At 52.2% G+C, this 26233-nt stretch overlaps 1 protein-coding gene across 5 annotated transcripts in view; it reads right to left on the bottom strand.

Annotated features, from left to right (window-relative positions):
* KDM2A (lysine demethylase 2A) overlaps positions 1-26233 on the bottom strand; it is a 51538-nt gene that overhangs the window by 14835 nt on the left and 10470 nt on the right. For 3 of the 5 annotated variants that reach the window (XM_075163406.1, XM_075163407.1, XM_075163408.1), the window contains 10 exons: positions 14247-14385; positions 12960-13038; positions 11538-11584; positions 10991-11169; positions 9174-9280; positions 8479-8572; positions 6070-6223; positions 4269-4384; positions 2922-3048; positions 1048-1469 (listed from right to left, as the gene is read on the bottom strand). In XM_075163406.1, coding sequence (XP_075019507.1) covers positions 1048-1469; positions 2922-3048; positions 4269-4384; positions 6070-6223; positions 8479-8572; positions 9174-9280; positions 10991-11169; positions 11538-11584; positions 12960-13038; positions 14247-14385 — 1464 coding nt within the window. Of the gene's footprint in view, positions 1-1047; positions 1470-2921; positions 3049-4268; positions 4385-5497; positions 6010-6069; positions 6224-8478; positions 8573-9173; positions 9281-10990; positions 11170-11537; positions 11585-12959; positions 13039-14246; positions 14386-26233 lie in introns of those variants that run through there. The other 2 variants (XM_075163409.1, XM_075163410.1) reach the window with 2 other exon arrangements.

Genomic DNA, 26233 nt, shown 5'->3' with positions numbered 1-26233 from the left:
GTTTCTCCAGAACATCATACGGCCCGTGGTAGGGCCGAGGTCAGAAACGCACGCGCTGCGTACTCGAAGGCCACGGCACACACAGTGCACTTGAAAAAGCCACAGGAAACCAGAAGCGCAGCCCCCTAACAGCACCTACTCCCACTCCTTCAGCCAAGCTCCACCAAAGCTCGGCCTGCAAATGACAGCCCACCCTGGGACCCCAGAGCTGCGCCCTTTGCTCCAAATGCAGCAGAGCACCAGATTTACTCAATGACCCACAAAAAAAATTAGGAAGACAGCGCTTGGAAAACAAACACGATGGCAAAGAGCATGGCACACCCATGGCTGTGTCTGGATGTCAGCTTTGGTACAGGCAAGCAGCTGAAGAGATCACCATCAGCAAGGAAGGGAGCAGAAGGTAACTGTGGTTTTAGGGACTAAAATGGACTTCTGGGGAATAGGGCAAGGCTGACATTCTCACTTCAGTGCTGAAAGGGCTAAACCACCGAAGCTCACGGAGTCAGCTCAACAGGTCTGGCAGATACAGCTCATGGTGTAAAACAGGGCGGCGGGGGCAGGAAGAGAGAAAAAAAAAGACTCGTATAATCTAAGGTCACATCCTGTGCAAACAACCCAAGGAAACAAGGCTAAATCCACCTGGGGCAAGGAAAGGGCTCCAACTGTCACAGTATCCAGCAGCCCAAGGAGTCCACAGCCAGAACTGGAAACGAACCGCACTGCAAAACGAGCACTCTTGCACCGACACCCGTAAGGGACCCAGACAGGGCCCAGAGGGTCCCCAGAGGAGTCTCAGCCACGGTCCTGGTAGTCCCGACCCAAAATCCGAGCCAGGGCTGTCCCTCAGCATCAGCTGGTGTAACATTAGCCTCATGTAGAAGAGGACACCAGGCCTGCAGACACATCACCCCCTTGCCCCAGGACGGGGGCAAGGTCAGGGTCAAGCACAGTTTCCCTGCGGGGAAATGCCTTTCCACCTCTAATGCCGCAAGAAAGCCGATGCGCCCTGGCAGCCCCGAGGAACGGCAGCGCTTGCGCCCTACATACCTTGACATCAGCGATGAGCGCGTCCTCATCCTCAATGCCGGTGGGAACGCACTTCTTGTGCAGAGGGAGCGACTCCAGTTTGTCCACGAGGCAGCGCAGCCCCTCCAGCTCAAACTGCGTCAGGTGCACCTTCCTGTTCTTGCGCGGGCTGCCACTGTTCGGGTCCCAGGCCTGGCCGTTTTGGGAACCCCGGCTGGAGTCGGAAGAGTCTATAGACGGGGTCTTCTTCAGACCCGGCAGGCTGCTCCGGCAGCTCCTGCCCAGTTCATCATAGTCCACACTGGCACCGTTGGCTATGGGGCTGGTGAGAATGGACCGCCTTGTGACCGGTCGCCTGGGTTCCTTCCCTGCTGCATCCTCCTCTTCTTCTTCCTCCTCCTCCTCTTCCATGTTAACTGAGTCCGAGGAGCTCAGCTCCATATCTGCCATAATGGAGAAAGAGTGAGAGAAGAGCACAGTGGCCAGACAATCACTCACAGGAGGCGTTCAGTTTTTAGAGGAATCCCCGCAGTTACCAGAGATGCTGGAGCAACAGATAGGTACGGAGACAAGGCGAGAGGAAATGATGGGGCACATAGCGGCTAGAAAAGAACAGCTAAAACCCCTTCCCATTCCTGGCTCATTTTGTGGGAAGGCGAGGCACAGGACATGGGAAAACCTCCCAGAGGAGGAGACAGCAACGCCCTAGACTGAATTTCATAGAATGGTTTGGGTTGGAAGGGACCTTTAAAGATCATCTAGTCCAAGCCCCCTGCCGCGGCAGGGGCATCTTTCACTAGACCAGGTTGCTAAAAGCCCCGTCCAACGTGACTTCGCTTTGGAGGGCTTGGGATCTCCAGCCATCTGGTCCTGTGAGCGACTTGGGACCTTGATCCTGCCTTCAATGATGGGAGAAAGAGGATGTGGGCTCACTAGATGACCGTGAGGTCTCTGAGCCTGATTGTGGACGACAAAGCACCCTTCTCTGACAGTAAAAGGGAAGGGGGCTCTCCTGCTCCCTTCCTTTCAGCTCTCTGCACTAGTTCCCACTTCATGCCGCTCAGTGGTAAAGAAAAGGTGATGAAGGCACTGGAGGCCTCCAGGGAGAAGAAGAGAACCACAGGAAAAGGACAAGAGCTGGGAGCTGTGTCCCTCTGCTAGGGCCCCTTGGACAGAAATCGAAAGCCCCAAAGAGAGAGGTGCCCAGGAGCCAGTATTTACAGCCTCTTAGGGGAGTGAGGACAGATTTGCTTCGGCTATCCAGCTCCCCCCACTCTGAAGAAGGGTCTGTAAGAAATCATCTCCAGAACCACTGCTCAGGCCCCGCTCGCCTGGGCTGTAAGGAGGCCAAACATTCCTTCTGCAAGAGACTCCCTGCACTCCCTTGCACATAGCTTTGACAGCACTTCAAACTCTGCGTGCAGGAAGGCCCTGATCAGCAAGAAAGCATTACTGCCCTGCAGCCCACAGCACAGCGGCGGTTACTGCAACTTCCCTCCGCCTCTTCTGTTAAAGGCTTTGCTTGTACCAGCAAGGCCAGGAACTTGTGTGCTGGTTTTGCAGCTGCAAGGAACCTGGCCTGTTGCAGGGGCAAAGGAGGAAGCAAAAGTCTGGCTAGTTTTGACTCCTTGCTCAAAGGAAAAGAAGTAAATCGCACCTCCTTCGGCCAGTCTGCAATGCCCTCCAACTGCTCAGTACAGCAAACAGCAGAAAGGGAGGAAATACCCAAAGAAACCACCTTGTGAAATTGAGGAAGCGATGGTCCCAAATTCTTCCCACACAGCTCTCCCCTGCCCGCCGCGAGCCAGAGAGAACCCCAACAGGAGGGTGCAAGAAACCGCTTCGATACGGGTGAGGAAGGAATAAGGGCTGGACAGCCAACACAGCGGGCTTACCCATACTGAGTGATTCCTTCTGGAAGTCCTTGGTCAGATGTGAGCGGCTGGTGATGCAGTAGACGTAGCGCTCCAGCACATACCAACACATCTCATAATAGAAGGGATAACGAAACTTATTTGGGACCTGCAAAAGAGGCAAGGGGAAGGGGATCAGCTCAGGCCTCCTTCATCACAGGGCTGCACAGAGACAGCTTTTATTACTGCTGCCTCAAACCAGACCGATCCCCTCCTGAGAGACAGGAAGCGCATGTACATGTTTAACAGCATCATTCATGCTTCTGGCAGCCTGATGTAATTCTCCTTGCAGAAGAGTATTATCACCAGGCAGAGCAGAGACCAGGCACTACTCACTTGCAAGCCATGAACATTTCATTTTTCTTTGTTAGGGTTGCAGCTTTTCCCCCCCAGACCTCCTCATTAGTACAAGAAAACAAGTGGCAGATGCCACAAAGGTTTCAGCTGAAGGTAACGGTTCAAGCCCTCTTCCCAAGCCCCAGCACAGCATCTGACAGTATTTGTATGGGGGGAGGGAAAGGGTTGCTCTGTTAAGAGGGGTGTTACCAGCTCAGCTATTTAGCAGAGTGCTACCAGGGCTGTCACATCAGCGCCAGCAATTCACACCCAGACGGAAGATGCCACTGATGCTGCTGCCTGCCTCACACCTTCCTGAAGCTACACCACCCAGGTGCTCTGGATGACGGTCTGACATCTGAGTGCTAACCCACAGGTCCTGCCTGCTGCAGCACCCTGAACTGCTTCGGAGAGGCCAACAGTCTGTCCATCTCAGCCCAGGCGCGTCCTGAGGCTTCTCTGCAGGTGCTGAGCACTGCAGGACCCGTGTCTCCACAAGGAGCAAGCGAGAACACCCACTTGCCAACAGCATTCTCTGCTTTAGACCTCAGGAAGCCTTTAGTTTTAGTCATCTTAGACCACATCGAGGTCTAAGATCAACACCAAGAGCAGCAGAAGGCAGCCAGGTAAGGGAAGAGGCAACACGTTGGATGCAATCCCACGGACATGTTGCTGCCTTCCCTCTTCAGGCAGCCAGGGGAGGTCCCATCACCCTCACAGCAGGTTTCCAGACCCCTCGGAAGCCCGCTGTCAGACTGGAGGCAGTACAAATGAACATAGCAAGTCCTAGTGCACATTGCAGGCTGTCCCTCTGCCCAAGTTCCTGCCCGTACATTTAGCAGGCTAGGACATCTCGCTTACGGACAGCTGGAGCTCAAGCAATCTGTCACAGAATGAGACTCAACTTGCCCGCCTGCACACCACCGCTCTCGGCTGCGCCCTCCCCACCATCCCAGGAGGCCACGTCCTTCCAACCCTCCCACGGGTCCTTACTCGCGTGCGGTCTTCGATGCTGTAGATCCGGAGCTGCATAGGGATGTTGAAGCTGTGTAAGAAGTTGCCTCCGAAGACCAGTGTGTCCATGGGAGTGTACACAGCATGGATCCAACCTTGGAGAGAAAGCAGAATTTGAAGAATCCTTCTGAGCGACTAGGTGAGGTCAAAGTCTCACAACTGACAGTCCCTACTAATGCAATCTCTTATGAACTGTGCTCTTCAGAGCAGGGCTGTCAAATCTACACAACCTTCACGCCGCTCAGCTAAGTCCACCCTGACAGCTGCACCCGTAACCTGCATCCAGGTTAGCTGCAAACACACAGACTAGCTATCGACCCCTCGTCACAGCAGCCAGCCCTAGCAGCAGCGGGGGGCTAGGATGGGGCCACAGACTCCAGCTCTTTGAGGAGGGCGGGCATCGCTGTGTTACAGCAACACTGTCCACCCCTCCTGAAGTGTCACTACTGAATTACTCAATACCCAGCTCACTTGACCCATCCAAGAGCTAGAGATGGACTTGTACTTAGGCACTTAAATACACCTGTGGATCCGGCCTCACAGCCTCCCATGGTGGCACACGTGCCAGTATCCACCTCCCGTCCACAGCTTTTTGTAATCCTGGTATCCCTCTGAAGTTGCTTCCTAGCTGCATTAGGCCTAAGAACACCAGCAGCAAGAAAAACAGTCTTCCGAAGTCTATTCAACAATTGAAGAACCCTCAAAGCAACTCTAGTCTCAGCTCTATTATCTCCAAGGCAATCCAGCCAAGCCCAACATTTTGGAAATTCCAGCATGGGTTTCCTTAGGGCAAGGCCACTCAATTCAAAAGAAGTGTCAGTCATGGTACCAGGATATAAATGAGTAACTTGTGCAGTCCCTGGTGCTTTTTGTTCCTGGTCTTGCTGTAAGCTACAGGAGTACATGTGTACAACACGGCTTATTCCTGCACTGCTGTGGAGATGAAAGGGCAGGTTACAGCATCCTTTGCCATCTGAGACAGTCTTATGGGCACAATTTTAATGCTGCTGTTTCATCTGCCTCATCTCTTCTGCCTTTGCTGTTTTCTAGCACAGCACTGTACTAACCGTGCATGCAAGACATTGCTGATGCCCTCCAATTATTCTGCTTGCTAAACCAAACCAGGCTAAAGGTTTCTCTTAACTCTTGAGAGTGTTCCCACTCCCAACCTCAAGCCTCCTTGCCCAAGCCCTCTGCAAAGCAGTTACCTGCAAGTCTCTCCATGTTACTGCTTCCCAGCTTCCTACTGGGTTTCACCGTTTTCCAACATCCACTTCCAGCTATATGCTTTCCAGTTCTCCTATCTCCAGTACATGCAGATTTCAATTGTCTTTCCTCATGTCCAGAGCCATCACCTTGTTCCTTAAACTCACACACTGGCTCCCTTCCTTGCTTCACAATTTGAACATAACTCTGCAGAGATTTCACAAGAGACCCAGGGAGCTGAGGAGCTGTGCTGCCTCGGGCCAGCCTCTGTCCTCAACGTGCACTGCTCTGCACGTCAGCATGATGGGCTCTGGGAAAGCCTCCTTTAATAACGGATCGAGTGTGATGTGAGCCAGCCACAGCTTTCTTGTCGCTTGGGCTGAATCCACAGTGCCACGACAGGCATGTTTTGGGAGCTGGCACGCAAGAGGATGGAGCCACATCACATCTTCCAGTTACTCACGAGGGAGGAAGCTAAATCCTGCCCGTTCTTATTTTGCTTGTGTCCCAGAAGTTTCAGCCTCCTGCCACAACCCTGGCAAAGGCCAGGATGCGCCTGCCCACCCTGCGGTACCTGAGGGGATGACAAACGTGTAGCCCTGCTTGAGCTCGATGCGCTGGCACTCTGACACTCTGTCCCCAAGAAAAATGTCTCCCTGCTTCCCTGAGAGAAGCCAGTTTTCATAGAGCTCCAGGTTCTGGGGTGTAGGAGGGATCAGCCAGAAGATCTGCAAGTAAAGACAACACACATATATGTAAGTCATTGTGTAATTAACAGCAACTGACTACCCCCTGCTTCTTCCAAACCTGCCCTGTTCCCTCTCCAGACATCTAAATCTCTTCCTCTCCCCACCCACAGAGGATGTAAACCTGCAGAAATTCCCAGTAAAGTGACCTAAAGAGCTGTCCCATTTGAGAGGGCAAGCCGCTGAACAAGGTCCTTCCCGACCTGACGCACTGAGCACCACAGGTAGACTGAGCTTGGGATGCTTCGTAAGGCATTATTTACAACACTGGTGTCAAGAGATACAGAGCCCACTAAAGACACCAGAGCATTAGAGACAAAGAAGATATTTCTGTCGTGTTAGTAAGAGCTACGGTTGAACTACAGATTTGCACCTGTCTGGCTCCATGCCGTACCGGTGGATATCCATCCCCAACTAGGCTCCTCAGAGACTGTTAGCTCGGCCTTTGGGGGAAAGCACTGGAGCCACAAACCATCAGAATCGCTGGGGAAATCTGGTAGCTACATCTCCTTTGCAAGGAAAGGTGGGTGAAAAGCCGAGCTTCTTCAGGTGGGGCAGAGTTTGCTGCCTTCCCTGAAACTAGTCTAAGTCAGCAGAGATGAAATAGTTGCCCAGGACTTGTCCTAAAGAAGTGAAGGGTTTTTTCCTAGACATCTGCCTTTACTGACTGTGGAGGGAGCCCATCCAGCTGCCTGCAGCTGGACAGTTCCTTCGCAGCAGTTACCAACAAAAGGGCTCCCTAACTTAAGGCTGTCCAAGGCTCTTTCTCAGGAGATGTCCAAGCACCACAGGCAGCCTTTTTCAGCTCCTGGCTCCTTGACGAATTCAGCGCTAGATGGCTGATAGCTTTTATCAGAAGCAGTGAAGTCTCTTCTAATCGCTCACGAGGATTAAGTTAGGAGCTAGGTGCATTTCACGGGGCAAGAGGTGGGACCTGCCTTTGGTAAATTCTGCACTACAGGATGCTTTCCTCCACATTAGCTTCTCCTAGTAATACGAAGCTGAGCTACCACCAGATTTTGCTGCTCTGACTGCATCGATTCAAATGTGCTATGGCCAGTCTGTCTGCATCGCTGCTTTCCCTGGACAGCAGTGCAAAGTTTCCTTGACTACAGTAGAGCTGACAACTGCAGCTAGCAAAACCTTGAATACAAGCCCTTCCATGCTGTTATAGCGGTAATGCTAAAGCACAGGCTGAGTCCTGTGACAATGGGCACATTCACCCAACGGCAGTCAGAGGGAAGGTTTTCCCAGCAAGGGCTTTATATTGACTTAATTGTTCAAGTACTAGCTAGCCCCTTCAGTGACACAGCACCCAAACTATTACAAATCTGTTTTCTGAAAGTTAAGAGAACAAATACAACACCCCCACCTGTAAGGGGAGCTTAAGGTGCAATCACCCTGCCTAAGGGCAAGCGGGAGGACTGGTACCTTCCCAGATCCCCTTCCAGACAGATTTCTTCCAAGCCAGGTCCCAGTACAACACACAGCTGGGGTGACAGATGCCTGGCACAGGGAAATCCCTGCACAATTATAACTGGAAGCCACCCATCAGGGAACAAACATTGCACTCAGATCAAGTTTGTAACCAGACAAACTCAAGCCTGGGGTTCAGTTTTCATATCTTGGGCTGTGCTCAGCTACAGGAAGCAACTCCAGACAAGCAGCTCAAATCTGACACTGTTTCAAAGCTACTTCTCACCAGGAACCATTCAAGGGTTTTGCAGTGAAGACCTGTCACCAACCTTCAGTTCAAATGTTTCTGCTTTTGAGGTCACTTGATGTTTTAAGGTGATCTCCCTCACACATCTGTTGGCTATTAAAACCCCTGGACAGCTTAGCTTTAGGAGAGGCTCCCATTCATCTTTAATTTCCTTTCTTCCATTTGCTACTGCTCCCAGTGTGCTATTTGCACCACACCAAGAGGTGATCAGCCAGGTAGCCAAATGATCTCTCAGAAGCCCAAGGCGCTGCATGAATTGGATATTCTACTCTATGTCATTTAGCCTTTCATAAGGTAGTCTCAGCACCATCTCCACAGCATGGGTTTTCGGCCTGTGCCTGGTGGACCTCTGAGGGCCTGAACTACTTCCAAGAACCACAGATAAACAAATTTAGGGTGGAAAAACTTCAATTCACTGTCTGGGACCTGCATCTTCAAGGATTGACAAGAGAATAGACTAAGAGCAACTGTCCTAAAGCATCTGTAACTTTCCCAAGAGGGACTGTCCTCCTACCTTTCCCCCTCGGTGGATGTGGTACCACACAGAAGTACCACCGAAGTCCACGTGGAAATCTGTGTAGCAGCCCTTGACACTCATCAGACAGTATCTGGCAGAAAACAAGATGACGGTAAGGTGAAAATGAGTGGTGATCCACATTTTAGAGCAGATACAACATATTTAAAGGGAATGGGCTGCCCACACCCAGGCCAATGGCTCAGAGCAGTGCCAGAAGCCAATTACTGCAGTGCTAAGCACTTTAGCTGCAGGGAGGTGGTGGTTTGCAGGAAAGCTCACTTTGCATTTATATCACACCCCCACAAAAAGATCCAGTCCAGGCAAGAGGAGAGCTTTCATTCTCACACGTCTGGCAGCTCTAGAAACCCCCATGTCACAGGTCTGGCCTACGGGGCAGGATGGACAGCGCCTAGCAGCTGAACCGACTCCAGATGTCTCAAGGTGGTGAGCACCAAGAGTTTCTCCAAAGTGCAGCAAGGTCCTAGAAGCCACGTGAGTACCCTTCCACATGGCATTCGGCAGGGGCTTAACGAACTAACTGCAGTGTCCTGACAAGTGTCACCCGCTGAAATAAGCAGGGAGACTGTTCCTCCTGCTTCCCCTTAGTACAAAATGATTCTCCCTTGGGCAGTTTTCTTGCAAGAGATGCTTTGCTGCCTGCCACCACTGGAACAGCTCAGCAAGTCACTTACTTCTGCACCTTTGGATACTGCATCTCCAGGATAGCGTTCGTAGACTCTGTCTGACTCTCCTTCAGGTGTCTGGGCCACATGTTATCAACCCAGTCAATCAAATCCACCTACAGCAGAAAGGTGGGAGACATGAGCAGAGATGAAAGGGGCACAGTAACCCTTTTTGCTACCTGCAGGCTGTCCTGGAAGCTCAAATACCTACTGCCTGCCTGGTGAGCCCACAGCTCACGCGTGGCTGGGCACCTGTGGGACGCAGGGTTGCACCGGGCCCACCAAAGCCACTGCGGTGCTGCGCACAGACTGCCAGCCAGCCCGCCCAGCTCACAGCACACCCCCAACAAACGACGGGACCAAGGAAGGGAAGGAAGCCCTGGTGTTAGCTGAATGGCCACGACACCCCCTTTTTGGGCTCCCCCAGCAACCTTCCCAATGCTACCGGTAGAATCCCACAGATACAGCACTTAGGACCAGCTGTTCTGATGCCAGTCGCTGTGCAGTGAGCCTCTGAATTCACACCAGCAGCAAACACCACAGCAAGATCCCAAGCACGGTACTGGGATGCTGGTCTTCTACTCAGGGGCTAGGCAGGAACTGCTATGCACTGGGTTTACACAAAAAACGTGCTGGGCAGCATCTGCTAAGATGGGATTCAACTTGCTAAGCTTCAGGACAGCCAGAGCAGGCAGAGATGTCCAGGCTCCCTCTACAGTTAACAGAGAGAAGTGAACGGCCCTACAGAGCTGCCCCTTCCCCTCCACCGACTGCAGAGGGAGTTCTGGATGTTCATCCCACCCATCCCACTTTCCACACTTCAGTAAGGGCAACTCGTTTTCCCCCTGCCAAACAGCCCCCTGCGCCCCTTCCAGCACACCTCCAGTCTTGGCCTCCTCTGCTCTCAGAGATTTCAGTACTTTGCATCAGAAACCCTGCCTGCCATGCTGCACAACCCCCTGGAGCCCCAGCTGAACACAGGGTTGCTGCCCTAATGGGACCATGGTTTCCAAACACCAAGGAAACCACAAAGCTCAACCAGCATCCAGGCTTCAGCTACTCTCTCAAAATGCAGCAATCATTGCTGAGTTCTGCTGTCCGATTTAGCCCCTGCTGGAGTTTTACAGCTGGCCATGCATTATGGCAAAGCAACCCCTGCCCTGCACCTCTCTTTGGCCACAACGGAGCCGATCGCTGCTGCAGGATGCAGGAGAGGGCTCTGCACCAAGCATCAGAGCAGCGCAGTGCACAGCACAGAGGGAAGGTAGGCCCAAGACTGAACGACAGCCAAGGTCTTGGCAGGCAGTGGATTCAGCTAACTAGGAGAGGCTGGAAGCCAGCGTCCCCATCTTGTCCCCAACACTCCCTGTGGCTCAGCACAAATCTGACCTCTCTATTCAAACTCAAGTGCTTGTTCAAACTCTGTGCCTGTTCTTGATCACCAGCTCGGAGGAGCAGGTTACTTCGCTCTAATTATTCCTCAGCCAGTCACTTCCATTTCTCTAATGGCTGACAGCTAGTGAACAAGTCAGCTCTCTGCAGAATGACACGCCAAGGACTTGACCGTGGTCACTATAGCTGAGGGATGCACAGGCTGGGCAGCCCCAGCCTGACTGCGAGATCAGCTATAGCAGATGAGGTCCAAGTCAAACAAAGAATCAGCTCCAGCAGCATCCAGAGCACAGCAGTGACATCCCTGGCTGAGCCCATGCACGTTACGAGCAGCCCCTCTCCTCCCGCATTCAAGTGCCAGGCTGCACCTTGCCTACAGAGGACCACAAGCACAAGGGAAAGGACATTCCTGCGGAAGGAAGAGCCACGCTCACCGTAGCAGGTCTCTGCACCAGGTTCTCCAGTTTGGTGTGGCTGAACTCCAGGCTGATGACATTGTAAAGTTTCTCCCGCTCAGCCTCCGGCGTTTCGTAGTAGCGTGCCCACTGTGCCATGGACATCTCAATATCCCTCTGCGTGTTCACATCCATGACATCCACCATCCGTCGGCTCCCTGCCAGAACAGACAGACGTCACCGGAACCGCCCCTGTGCACAGTGGACCATCCAGAAGAGACACTCCAGGAGACATGGGACCCTTCCTCAAAGAACCCACCCACACACGTGCGACGTCTTGGCCTCTCCCATAACTTCATCTTCTTCCATACCCACATTGAAACAGAAGCTGCTTCAGGTCAAACTAGACTCCTCAAGCAGGCAAGAGTTGTGATCCACTGGCAAAGGACGGCTCAGGTTCAACCAGCTGCACACTGGGGGAGCCACAAAACCAGACCTCTAGCTTTGATAAACCCGATGACTCTCCCCATTCCTCCCTATCTGCCCAGGGTGCAGCAGGGGCACGCTGTGGTCCCCGGACACTTACCGACACACAGCCGCACATCATTCACACTGAAGTCCGGATCTGGCATCCTGCAGGACAAACACCTTGCTAAAAAAATCATGAAGTGCTTCTGGTTGCAGACCCTTCCCACCTGTAACCCCGGTATTGGCACCCTGAAGCACTACTGTGCTGCTCTTTGCCTCTTGGATGCAAACAGATCTCTGGGGGCACAGGGCTGGGCTGAGCGCTGGGGCGAAACACTGGGCCCAACTTCTGGCTAGGGAAGCAAATTTGGGAACAGGATATACCATCTCTAGAGCATGAGCTGTTGTACAGTGGCTTCCGGCAAATGAGCAGGCAGGCCTCGAGCTAAGCAATCCTAGCTCTCATTTTAAAGACTGTTCGTATGAGTTATCCCAATATAAAGGACATAGCCAGACCAGCACAAGCAGTATATTTCACTGACACAGCATAACTACTCTAACTGTTTGTACTGGCATACTTATCTGTACAAACACTGCTGTCACAGGCAGAATGGGCAGGCAGCCATTCAAGCAGCTCTTGACCCAGAGAAATAACCAAAAGCTCAGGAGAAATCCAGTTTCGCCCACACTGTAATCCTCAGTATCAAATCTGTGTCCTCCCAAGTCACACAGCGCTTAAAACTGAGCGCGGCACAATTTCCTATCTAATTCACCACGGTACAGATGGTGTTGCCCATCCATTCACAACCAGTTGAGGAAGTTAAGAGCAGTGTTGCCAATATTGGCTCTGACAAAGTTTGCTAGAGCTAATTTATTCCTCTAACTTTTGTATTAATCAAAACCAAAACTGACCCAGCAGAAGCACTGTATCAGATCAGGTTTTTTGATTTTGTAAAAGACAGCTGTAATGTTTTTATGTAGTATTACTTGCCTTGAAACCACACCTACCACCCCATAGCGTATTTATATGAACATCATAAACCAGCACAAAGTCTTGCATTGGTACAGCTTTACACTCAAAGCTGTAAACCTTAATTGACTTACTGTAGCAAGAGAGAGAGAGATGGCAGTTTAGAAGAAACTTTGTTGGGCAAATCAGGTTGGAATTCCCGAAAATGCCTGAAATACTACAAATTGCTTGACTCTCTGGCAATAGATGCCTATATTACTAGGAAAGAAACCCAGCCGGATGTTGCATCAGAGCAGCAGCGGGACTTTCCAGACATTTGGTTGAATTGTGATCACCTACAGCCAATTCAGTCCTCTTGCTTTAAGTCCAAACAGACTAGTAAGAACAGGATAACTGAGGTGGAAGATACTTCTCTCTGCTCACTGCACGTAAAGAACACGGTGGGCAGGACACAGTCATACCAACTTGGCAGAACACGGATCCAGCTACCAGGATCAGATCCCACACAATGTGGAGAGAGGCAAGAAATCAGGCCAGAGTCATCCCCCACTCTGTGCCCCTGACACTTACTTTATTCCCAGGCCGTCAGAGCTCCTGAAGATGAGAGGGTCTCTCAGGCCGCCCCGCTGGATGTATTCAACTGTGAAGTCTGGCATGGGGAGAAAAGAAGGAAGGTGTTAGGGGATACTCCTTCAGAGGACTATAGACAAACTGAGGTTAGAAAGGATCTCTGGACATCTCTAGTCCAACCCTGCTGCCAGCAAACTGACTTCAGACTCGGATCAGGTTGCTCAGGGCCCTGTCCAGTTGAGACCCGAGAACCCCCTCATATCTCTGCGGCAAGGCTAGCCAGCGAAACAAAGCCTTGTTCCTGGCTATTTCTACACCCCTTTGGAGATCCCGGAACTCCTCTGCGGCAGTTCTGTGAGCAGCATGGTGTGTGCTGCTGACAAGCCTCAGACAGGCCCCCCAGGGAGGGGGGAGTTGCTCGAACAGGCTGCACCAGACAGGGGAACAGCACGGTTTTTGGTCCTCACTTCCCCAAGAAGCTCATAGCCAAGCAAGAGACGCCTTGAAGAAATGCTCCTCCCTCACGGTAAATCCTCATGAGGTTTGCACTGGCTGTGCGATGAAAAGACATCCCACTGAGCCGTATGCGTGGTGAAAGAAAGGGGAGAGAGCCTACATAGTCTTTGAATTAAGCATCTAGTAGACATGTGGCTGCAATTACAGGTGCTGACCCAGGCAAAGCCTCTTGTTCCTGGCTGCCATGTGTCCCAGCAAGCCTGCAGCACTGCAGACTGGCTCATCGCTCTCCAGACCGAGCGGCTTCCCTGTCATTTCCCACACACGCTCCCTGTTACCAGCTCCCCTGGCCCAAGGGCTTAGCAGGCTTGAGCCAATCCTCCACCAATATGCCTCACGTTGCCTTCAAACTGCCTGGGGACTGCCGCAGGACTTGCAGGGGAGCAGGCAGAAACACCCCCCGCCTGCTCTGCACCACTTGGGTTATGCAAGTAAAGCGGTTTACAGCAGACAGAAGCACAGAACTAGCAGACAGTTTTCCCAACTTTAGAGAAGGATGGAATGTAAAAGGCAGCAAAACGTAGGACAGTGGGAAAGGATTTCATTAACACCACAATTGCCTTGTAACCGCCCTTCAAGTTGGCGGTCGGGGAGGCTTTGGGTGTAGTCAGATGCACAAGAGCACATCCAACCGTGATCACTGTTAGCTTTCTACGAAAGGCTCGGGGAAAGGTCATCTCACACACCATGCCTCACTGGAGAAGCGGCCAACCACAGCAGCTGTCTGGTTAACAGTCGCACACGCTGCGGCACAGCAGTCCCAACACAAACCTTTGCCTTCCATGAAGACCACGAAGGTGGAGTTAAACTTGTTGGTGGACAGCTTTTCCTCGAGGTCAAATGTCCTCTTCCCTTCAATTTCATCATCGGAGATGCCATCATCCTCATAACGCCGCCTCATCGTGCCACGCTGAGGAGAGAACAGACCAGGAAGGTAAGAGTTATGGACCAGGAGGAACAACCAGCTTGCTTCCCAAAGCCTCATCTCAACCTAGCACAGCTCAGGCAGGGCCTCTGGGGGAGCCCTTGCCCCGTAGCAGGCGGTCCCTGGGAAGCCTACGCGCTTCTAATCCCAGAGAGAAGAGACCCTGTATTACCGAGTTATATTATCCACTAGGTCTCTTGCTCAAAAAGCACTGTTGGTATCAGTTTTCAAAAGAGACATGCCAGAGAAGATCTATTTAGGCAACATCTGTCCTGGATCCAAAACACACCACTGAAACATCAGATTTGCTCCTCCTACAACCAACAGATTTGTGCAAGTTGGGCTGTACGGGAGACGGATAATTCACTCCTAATGAGTGCTAACACAGAAACATGGGAGGAGGGGAGATAGTTCAGTATAACTGGGGCAAAGGAAAAAGGATCAGCTTCCCATTTTTACAGGTGCATCAGTATTTCACTGCGCTAGAGATAAAGGCACTTGTGAATTTAAATCCCGTCCAGAACGCCAGCTGATAAAGGAAGGGGTTTATGCTGAAGACAATTCTCAAGTTTTCGTCTTTGGCTATGCTTGTACACAGAAGTTGATTTATTCCCTTGTTTGTGTGTGTGGGAGTAGTGGGGGGGAAGCAACCCTTTTCTTAGCGGGTCTCATAAGTACATCTGTACTGGGATTCCTGACAGACATCGTCTTCTAGCGTTGCTGGATCTGGAAGAAATTACTGTCCCCAGCTGTTAGCCACCCCTCCAGAGACCGGCCGTGCTCTGGCAGAGCCGTTCGTGGGAATGCTCCCTAAATCCCCTCAGATAAAAGTCAACCTGGTCTGAATTAGCCAAGCTGACTTCCCCCAATTAGGGATGCTCCCATTATAAAGCATTTACAACAATTGTTGTGCCAGCAGACAGCCAGGGACAGGACAGGGCAGGAGGTGACGCAGCAGCTACTGTCACATCTGGGCCTGGTAGCTGGCACCTGCCTGCAGCAGGGAGGCACCGCGGCATCGCAGCACTGGTAGCAGGGTCACGTCCCCAGCACCACCACCGGTCCCAGCCACGGACCGCGATGCTGAAGTTCACCATCGCTGGTGAGGTGACCGGTGTGAAGGTCTGTGCACCGCAGTCCCTGCGCGACCTCCTGCCGTGGCACGCTTCCCGCTGCCTGGGGTGGAGCACATTTGATAGCTCATTTTTTCCTTCTTTTAGGGTCTCCTGGAAAAGACAAGAGCGCCCTTTCCACACCTGGGACTCCCCTCCCCGCGGCAGCAAGCTGCGGATCTCCTCCCTGGAGTTCAGCACCGATTTGGACTTCACCCAAAGCCGCTCACCACTCACTTCTGTCTTCCTCACCCAGCCAGCCCGGGGCAAGGCAGGGCCTGCTCTCACCACACGAAGTCCCAGGGGGTACAAGCCCACCTTTCGGTGATGGTGAAAGCCCTTGAGTGGGCGAGGGTTTATTTTGCCCTGAGCAGCCAGCCCCAGCCCTGCCTGGCCTCACTCACCTTCCCATTAGCCCCCGGCCTGCCTGCTCCCCCAGCCCATCGCACACTACGAAGCTGGATCAAACACACCCGGGATATTTTCCAGCCTGGTATTAGCCATCCATCAGTCTGAGCACTACATTGCTTTGCTTGTCCCTCTCTTCTTTTTGGCCTTATCTATTTAAACAGCGCCAGTGAAAGAGAAAGGACTCCCTTCTATAGATGCGCTGCTTTAAAAATGCTTTTTAAACTAATTAGTTCAACCAGTGCAGGAGTATGTCGAAAAGGGGCTTTTTTTGCACCCCCCTGTAACATATAAGTTTAGCCTCACACTTTCAGGAAGGCTGATCAATTCACAAGTAGTTTCCCTGCCATCAAGGCAGAGAAGCTTACCTCTCCCTGTTGTTAACACCTCATTAACTTTGCTCGGTTTTCCAAAAACCCCCACAGAAACCTGAACACAATAGGGGCACAAGCACCTCATCTGCAAGGCAAGAACAACAGGCTGCTCCTGAATGGGGCATCTCAGAAACAGCCCTGACACCAATGTTCTCCAAGGACCTGTTCGAATGGCCGTGATGATTAAACAATCTGGAAAAGGATTTCGGGTTTGCGGTCCTTTGCCTTAAGCCACCCACTGAACAGCGACAGCAAGCAGGAGCACTTTCTTTCACTGCTTTTAACAATACGAAGAAAAAACTAATTTTACTTACAGGCTTTTATGGACACACTTGTATAAATGCACAACGATGCATCAAAAAAAAAAAGACAAAAAGAGGTGCCACCCGCAGAAGCCAAGCGACGTATTCCTGGGGGACTCTGAATTTCACACTGCTAGAGCCGCCTGCGGCTGGGAACTGCTGCGGGGCGCAAGGACCACGCACCCTACTGCTCCCAGCCCAAACCCAGGGGCTGAAACTCCCAAACCCTCAGTCATCTGCCTTTAAACTGAGACCGGCTCTTTCCAGTAGATGCACCAGTTAGAGATGTAGAGGTACTACTGGGAGAAGAGTACCTGGCTGTGAGCCCACCTTATAAAGCACGTTCCCTTAAAAATCAGTTAACACCGTGTGCTGCTCAGTTTTAAACAGAGGGCACAGTGCAGGGGAGAGGGGGCTCGCCCTGCACAGGATTTAGGGACACAGCCGCACAGGACAGCCTCACGCTCAGCGTTTGCTGAAAAGCCCCAGCGTTTCGGGAAAGGCCCGTTTCAGGCGCAGCCCGCCCCAAGCAGGCACATGTCCCAGCGCCGGCTCTGCAGGCTTCTGGGAGCATCGCCCCGGCACCCTGCACTTCCACTGAAATCCAACAGCTAACGGGTGCCGGCCAGGCTTCCAGCTCCCGGGAGGAGCAGAGCCTCTTCCCACATCTGCAACCCTCTCCCCACCGCAAAGCCTCACATCTCACCTCCGTGCCGGTGGTCTGAAACAGTGCAAGAGAGCTGCTTGGGAGGGACGGAGCCGGATGGCTCGGGCACGGCTGCACCGCAAGATGCCCATGGTGAGAAAGGACGGAGCAGGTATGCTGCTGTTAGCTGAGGACCTTGTTTGGGTGCCTTGGGCTCTCGGCATGGGCAGGCGGAGCCGTGCTGGCCCCACCTTTGGGGGACAGGAAGCTGCACACCCAGCTCCCATACGTCTCAGCTCCTGTTAACCCACGGGGGACCTTGCCGGACTCCCACAGGCAGCACAGCACGCACAAACAGCAGCGAGGCGCTCACCTCGGGCCGCCAGAGCACCCGCTCTTCTCCCCATCGCCAATCAGCCCAGCTCAGCGCCCGCTTCAGGAAGCGCTGCTCGCTGCTGTGTTTGCCCGAGCCGGGCAGGGAGAGCCCTGACAAAACACGCTCAGAGGTCTGCCAGGCAGGATGCAAACACAGGGCTTTCCTGGCCGGCCAGCGTGCCAGTCCAACAGAAGAAACCAGCCCAGCTGATTCCAGCTCCAGGTACGCCCACAGACCCATCCTCACCTCCACTGGAGGCAAGGGGGAAACCCAAACAGCCCCATTTGCTGGACAACCACAGTTCCCATCCCAGAACCATTTCCAATCACTTCTGCCCTGAAGAGTGCCGCGTGAGGGTGCGGAAGGCTTAGGCCATATGGGCAAACACGCCAAGGAAACCTGATTTGTATCTTCCCCTTTATATTTCTGTGCTTTCAGAGAAAGAAGCGGAGGTCACGGTGCTTCCTTGTGCTTGTTTGGACCTTTAGCTGTGCAGGCCCTGTCCAGCTGAAACAGGTCTCAAACCCTGCCTTAGACGCTGTCAGACATCAGCTGCCTGTCGCAGTTCCTGCTGGGACACCTTTGACTGCTCTTACTGTTAGAAGGACAGCAGCCACAGGAGACGCAAGATTATTTTGCAGGTATCTTATTCCTTACTAAATCACACCGGGGAAGTTCGAGGCACACCTAGTCCAGGCAAGCATGCTAATAACCTGCCAGCATGACTAGCTCTTCACTTCGCCCTGTTCCCAGGCAAGCCTAGGAAACAAGGCCTAGGACTACTGGCCCCAGCAGGTAGTTCTCCGTCATTAAGTTGATTAGAGGATGTGCATAATGAAGCAGAGCATGCTGGGCCCTGTAGTCTGCAGGTCTCACGGGCTTTGGGATCAGGTGGGTGGTGGCACACCGCAGGACCAGGCTGTGGTCTTTATTTTGACCTGCTCCCTTGCTCCAGACACTCATTTCTAGTTGGCAGGTTTTGGGAAAAGCAGCTCTCTTGCCTTCACTGGGTACAAAACCTCAGGAGATGAAAAAGGTTTGGCATGCTAAATGCTGGCAAGAAGAGGCTATACCCAAACTAGTCTCTTAATAACTTCTATTTGTCTCCCAGGCTGGAAGCCCGAATGGTGTTTCAGGGCTCCTAGCTAAGCTACACAACAGGGGTTACTGCTGAAACTCAAGCATGTCCCATTTGACCACCAACCTCTCACCTCAGGGGACCCGGGCTGGAACACAGCTCCAGCCACAGGCGTGATGACCAGCTGCAGCCCCGTTTCAAGCAGACATCTCTCATGGTAAAGAGCAGCACAGGCGAGCTGACAGCACCTGTCCAAGGACACCAGCAGCCTGAAAAACTAGGTAGCAGCAAGGTACAGCACGAATGCACCCTGCAGGTCGATAACCAACATATGGGGGAAAACCCCTCCTCTGCCGTCACCTCGTGGAGACCCTGGTCTCTGGCTCAGATTTCCTTTATCCGAGTGGAACATCAGATGGCATTAGCTGGCTTGCTCCTAGGCACTCTTCTACAGCTACTGCCAGGACAGGAAAGACAGGGCGACACGCAGAAGTTTTACAAGGTTTAACTACAGCATGGCTGAACAAGCATCCTTGGGAGCCTCCCCCAGACCACGACCGCTGCAGCCACACGACTGAGTACAAACACAGCGCAAGCTCAGTCTGACAGCTCCCTTTAAGGCTTCCTTCTGGAGTGGACACAGTTACTGGCCTGCTAGACTGCATGCCACATCAGGCATTGTCTGTCCTTCTGGAAGTGGCACCAAGCCAGCACGGGCTCTGGATCGTGTAGGCCAGTTAATTTAACAGAAATGTGACCACATGGCCAGGCCTGATCCAGATCCCACTGGTGCCGTCGGTGGATGCTGCACTCATGCTGGGGGTACAGCCCCAGCAAGAAAGCAGTCCCACCAGGACTGAACCACCCAGGCTGAGCAAGGGGTAAACTGCCAGAGATGTTACCCAGAGGAGCTCCCGCTCCCTGCCCCGTCCACCCGCTCCCTCCCCGTGCCCCATCACCGCTGCTGCCCGCGTGGTGCTAGCTCTAGCGTGCCGTCACTCCAGTTTGGCATCTGGGCCACAAGACCGCTTTGTGTTGGGTAATCCCGAGCACAAATTACAGCTCTGAGGACAGATCCCACTCCCACCCTCCGTGAACATGCAGCAAATGATCTGGTCACTCACTAACAAACTTGGAGGCTTTATGACCAAAGAAACACATCATGTTTCAGAGAATGCCCCTCACCAGCCCAACCTGCCGTGGACTCGCATTACACGAAACAGCAGCAATACAATCTTCACCTTACTCCAGCTAGATCCACCCGTGGATCTGCACCGTGGGATCAGGGAACCGTTCCGACTCTTTTCGCTGATCTCGTCCACAGCACAGCCTCCGAGGCAAATGGAAGGCAGCCACACCACAAAGGTGCAAACACGAGGAAATGGGCAGAAGCGCCTTAAACTCTAATCCCTTTGCAATAGGGAAATGGTGATGCAGAATGCGAAAGGAAAGGGTCGTCTCCTCCAGCCGAGCAAATTCCAAAGTCTAATGCTCTTGTCATCAGCACAGCATCAGCCACAAAACCAGCTCCACACTCCCAGCCAGATCAGCTTCGCTTGTTCCTGTGGGCAGGGAAGAGTCTGGCCTCCTAATTTACACAGTATGTAGGAGAATAGGATCCCAGCCACGGCTGAGGACCCAAAAGCGCTGCCACAATACAAATAGCTCCCATCAGTTATACAACGCCTCTCGTGTACTCGGCCGGGGCCACAGTGCTTTCATGTCATTGTTGTCTTGGGAGGGTGGGGAAAAACAACATTTCAGTGCGTGCAGAGCAGACAGGAGGGAGGAAAGGCTTCTGCACTTCCAAGCGTGCGTTTTGGGAGAGACAGCATTTTGGGAAAATCTTTGCAGCAGAGTTTTCCCCTCCTGGAGTCTGCAGCTTCCTTCCTACAGCACAAAGTTTGATCTCTTCCCGGGAGGAGCCGGCTGCTTTTGTCCCACAGCCCGTGCCAGGGCTGGGTCTTGGCCGAGTACCCTTGCCCAGCAGATTGCTACAGCCCTCCGAACTCTTCCTTCTGCTTCTTGGTGCAACTCCATCCAGGCAGGCCTTGCCAGAGCACACCAGCAAGTCACAGCCCTGGGCTCTTAGACTAAGACCGCTTCTTCCTGGGGGTGGCTCAGCTACCGGGAGTTTTTCCAGTGTCAACTGTTGGTTCAGCCAGGGACGCACGACCTCCAAAAAGGAGATCAGCAGACGCCCCCAAAACTGCCATCCGTGACAGTGTCCCCGATGAAGCTCAGCCCCAGTGAAGCAAGGGGTAAGAGTTGGGCACATTACAAATATATCTCTGTCGGACAACCTCAGCGTTCGGCATTAAGCAGCAGTATTTAAATATTGTGGGTTTTTTTCAGCTGTGTGATCTGTGTTAGGATCCAGGCATTTTTCATCCTGATGGGAGTTTTACTAAGGAAAAACTGACAAGCCATCCAAAGCCTTTCTCTCTGTGTCAGGCAGGGTCAAGATAAAGGCAGTTTATTCATCCTCCAACATCAGACAGCCAGCAATTCTCATCTAAGATAGCTGTCCTTCACCATTTCTTTCTGGCCCTCTTGGGTACCATTCACTTAATGTAGGAAATAGGAAGCATGAATATTAATCCTGCAGACAGCTCCAGTGCTATCCCTTCTATTCCGATCCTTTCACCTGCAGTCTCCTTCTCCCAGGGATGCCAGGGGAAGGGCCTCGTGCAGCTCCACGGCGGTACTCTTCAAAACCCTTCCTTGGGCACCTCTCTCCGTCAGCAAGCAGTGCCTTGATGGAGCACAGCTACCTCTAACAGCAAAGGAACTGACAGTCGGCTGAAGAGAACCAGAAGACTACTCTCCTGTGGGGTTTTTTTTTTTTTTTTGAGAGAAGAACTAGTACAAGGTCACATTTGAAAAAAGAACAAGCAGTCCTTTCGCTGAAAGAGCCTCACATATTTACAGAGTGAAACCAACAACCACCACAGTATTTTAGTCACTTCCTGTCCTGTCTGCTGCCATTCCCTCCCTGATCTCCCAACATCTCCATCTCCCAGTCCCCAGGAAGCCTCCTTCTGCTGTGCCGCAGCTCCTTCCACTTCAGGAGACCAGCGCACCCTTCACTTTTCCTCTCCCTAAGCCTCCTTCCCTCTGTCTGCTGTGTTTCCAGAGCAGCTTGCCTGGTTTGAAGCCTCCCACAATCCTCCCTTATTCCTTTAGAGGAAAGACGTTGATATGAAGAATGCAGTCACGTTTCACTCCTGTTTCTGAATTCCCTCCTTCCAAACTCCCCTCGCTGCAGGTATTATAACTTCTACCTGGATCCCAGCATATGTGCAGAGCAGAGCGACTTACCAGTGGATCTCTCATTCATCACTGAGCTTCCTCACCGGGTGCCTCCCAGCCACCCATCCCTTTGTAGGTGTACTTTGCTGAAATGCATCCAAATTGGTAATAAACCAACAAGTTCAACTCTCCTCAGTTTACGAATTTAACTTCTCACATACTTTTACTGCGATCAACTATGGCTCTTGTCTAGATAAGTCCAGACCTTCAACATCCAAACTTGCTGACGGGTGTTTTAATCTTGAGTGAGTACCTGTGGCAAACAGCGGTGTCCAGAATTCAGTCTCCAAGACACCATGTGAGATCCGCCAGCAATTAACAGCCACCCCCCAAAGGAGATCCCATATATCAGTGGGAAAGGGTTCCATTTCTCTGGGAAGGCAGAAGGCAAAGGCAATCCCTGGCAGGAGGACGGACAAGCTCGGAAGTAGCAAAGCAGACCCAGGGCAGAGCAGGTGCCAATGCCAGAACTGCCTATGCAGGGAAGACGCTCCCTTGCAAGTATTTTCAGATACAGTGTGAAGAGCCAAGGCACAAAGATTATGACACCCAACCAGCAGTCTGCCAGGTTACCGCTTATCTTAAGCACAAGAGCTTTTCCTTTCTATATTCCTCTCCTCCAAGCCTGCGCCTCCCACTTCGGCTCCGGGTCTAGGCTCCAAGCTCTGGTCCATACAAGCACGTTACTTGTATTTCTCCCTGCCAGCAGCGGGCTTCTGTCCTCTGTGCCTCCCCACCTTCAACCACTTCAGTTTCTCCTCAGCTCCTCTTCCTCCCAAGCATGGGAAGCAATAACGAAACCACAACACCTCCTGCCACCCTTGAGGTAAAAAAGGGCTCTACAGAGGTGGGCCCGTGTCATTCTGTTAATATTTTGGTTCTGCAGAGTCATTTGCTTTGCTGAACAACTGCCAGCGCCCCAGAGATGATCAATAAAGTGGTTCTGGGCTCCCTACTCCCCCAGCTAGAAGGAGGCCCTGCAGAAGGATCTGAAGAGAAGGCCATAACCCCCCAAGCAAGAGATCCAGGACAATCTGTCAGTGGCCGTATCTGTCTCGCAGCAAGCCTGGAGGCCAGCCCGACGCTAGGACAAGCTAGCAAGTGGCTTATCTTAGTAGCTTTGTGTGCCCTATCCACCAATGGCGACTACCTGGACAAGATAAACTAAACTAACTTTTTTGCTGCCTGGTTTCACAAAAGAAACCCAAGAACTGACCCAGCAGGCTTAACCCAGGTTAAATGCCCCTCATGATCTCCTGTCTCTCTCAAGACCTGGTGAGCAGGACTGGCGTATCCCGAGTTGCACGTTTCTGGACAAAGACAGACTCAAAGCACCAGGCTGAGGAGTGAACAGGAATCTACGCAGAACTGGAGCCCTTCCAGGCTTCACAGCTCCAGGAGGGATTCCTATCACAAGCAGGGCTGGCAGCGTTTCAGAACGAGCAGGGAGAACGCTTTGGTTTGCACTTTTGGGTTATGAAATTGGATGTACACAAGAAATAATTGGGGAATTGGAGCAAGGCTGAAAGAGGCAGGTGGGGAGACAGCACCAACGGGCCAAGGAGAACTCCAGCAGCTGCCGCTAAACCAGACAATGACCGGCCACAGCAGCAAAACCATGAGACAGAGGAACATGCTAGATCAGATCACAGATGGGCAAGTCTGGCAACAGTCCCAATAAGGAAACACTGCTCCTAGGAAAGGATACGGCTTCTCACTCCAGTCACCTGGAGCGTATTTCACAGGCAGCCACTGTCCCAACTAGCCTTTATGGCACTACTAACCCTCAGGCTGCCCATACCCACCACCAGCCGTAGCACCCCGGTACCTGGACAAACCCTGCCTGGATTCTTGAAGAAGCTCATGAAGGACCACCAAATACTCCGCCATGCCACATTTCGGGACTGAACACTGATCCTCTGAGACACACAGACTGTGTTAAAAGCCACTCTGACGTTCAGCCTTGTTATTTCTCAAGTAGACTGAGCGAACCCCTTTAATCACCTCCCACCCCTTCCAAACCAGAAGAAATCCAAGGGAAAAAAACCTGCTGCCCTTTCCCCGCCAGGGTGTCCCCAGCACATGTGCTGTGCAGTCAGGGAGATGAGCATTACCAGCTCTGCTACTCCTTTTGCTTTGTACAGGAAGGCAACAGAGCATCCCCAAAACGGAACAAAGTAGACCAAACTTCTCCAAAAAGGTAGGCTTGAAAAATTACGTATGCTTAACTCATTTTTCCACTGGGAAAGAGCGGACTGTTTACCTCCAGGATGCTAAGCCCAACACAGTCCACTGGGCAGAGACCCAGCAGAGCCAGCACAAGGGACAGACGGAGCCACGTACATTCGGAGACAGAGGTGCAGCTGATCTAGCACTGGTACGTCAGCACTACGCGACTTCACTCCTTGCTGGGACAGGCAGAGAACCTCTCTGTCCACGACACGGTGGGAGTTCAGAGGACTAGCTCGGATTTTTCAGTGGGGAAGAGATCACCCTCCAAATTTCCCAGTGCCCCAACCCAGCTCTGCAGAAACCTGTTGCCAGTTCCTTCCCATCATACAAACTGAACAAGGCTGGACCACAGGAATACTGGGACAGCAAAAGCACAGGAAGCTTTGGGGTTTGTACTGCAGTTCCTGCTAAGCTGACACTGTCCTTTAAAGAGAACAGCAACGTGCTGCCTGAATTGCGGGCTATAGGGCCTAGGAGGCTTATGAAGAAGGAAAACAACCCAGGGCCATTGGGAAGAACATGGACAGTGTGTGAAACCATCTACTAGGAAGGAGATTTCCTCCGTACTCTGCACTGTTACACCATCACTGCACACACTCCCGCCCCCTTCGCTCCACAAGAAGCCCAGTACTTGCCTCTTCCTTACTCCAAATGGGGCAAAGGGGCTCAGTTCAGTGACACATGGTAATACTTATGCACAGTGAATCAGAGACACCGAGGCAGTCTAGCCCTAAAGGAGCATATGTTGCCAGTCCTCTCCTTTCCACTTCCAGCTGCCTCAGCTCGATCCCAAGATCACAGCTCCTGAGAGCCAGGGGTACCTGGGAGAGCAAGGGGGGAAGCAGGGCACTCTTGGACTGAACAGCACAGGCCAGCCTCATTTTGGTTGTTTTTTTTTTTTTTTTAAATACAGGCTTTTCTGCTCTTACGCTTTTTGATTGTTCCTCCAGCATTCGCTTTGCTGTCTCTCCAAGTTCTGCAGCACCGCCTCTCTTCTCTCTCATCCTGCAGACTTTCACTGCTGCCTCATGAAAAGTTAGGCAAGGTAAGAGGCAACATCAAAAAGGACAATCCCCTCTGCGTATCTCGCTTGTAGTGAGAATGGGCCTCACTGGTTGGGATCTGCTTCTCTAGGTAACAGTTCTATCAAGCAACGTCCTGATTCTTCCCCTGGTGTCTTCCATCAAGCGACCTCTTCTCCCAAACTCTGTCAGGACTGGCTAAGACATGACAGCATGATTCTGCAGTCAGTTCCTAACCCTGAGGACCAGCACTAACAAAAACCACAGATGACGATCACACCCCGGCGCCTCTTCCTTGACATAAAAGTGTGCAGGGTGTGTGTGGGGTGGCTTTATTAAAGCTCGTTTGTGTACGGTGTGATAGCTAAAACATATAAGATCCAGGGAAAGACAAAAAGCAGCCAGTGTTTAGTGTACTGTAGGGAAGAAAGTTTACCGCTCCACTCGCCACCTCACCATCGATATGAACTTTTCTAGTTGACAGCAGTAAAAACTGCCAGTTCCCCCTGCAACAGCTCGCTCACACACATAAGCACATCACATGCAGCACCGTGAACCACACCTCAGCTCTTCTGGCAGTAAGATTTGCACCCTTCCAGGCACCCAACCTGGTGAGAAGCGCTACAGAGAGTGTACCTCCCCATCAGATTACTGCACAAGCATAAACCCACCCATTTCTTCTTACCACCCTGCAACCCCGGCCAGATCCCAGCCCCAAAACTCCTCCAGTCCAAGTTGCTGGGACTTCCACAGGGATTCACAGTCCCTGGACAGCCAGCTCATGCCGTTTACTACCAGTACTGTTTCTACAGCAACAGAGATGCACAAGCACGGACGCACAGAAACAGAACAAAAAGAAACCCTGTCAAAGGGATCCATCTCCTCTCTCCCATCATGGATTCACAGGCTATGCTTTGTCACCAGGTTTATCTGAACCATCTCAAGTGTCAGCAAGCAACACTTGCAGACAG

The sequence above is a fragment of the Calonectris borealis genome, chromosome 14, assembly GCF_964195595.1.
Source record: "Calonectris borealis chromosome 14, bCalBor7.hap1.2, whole genome shotgun sequence".
Lineage (NCBI taxonomy): Eukaryota > Metazoa > Chordata > Aves > Procellariiformes > Procellariidae > Calonectris > Calonectris borealis.
Note: the sequence above shows the minus strand (reverse complement) of the source record. Positions and strands in the feature narration are given on the sequence as shown.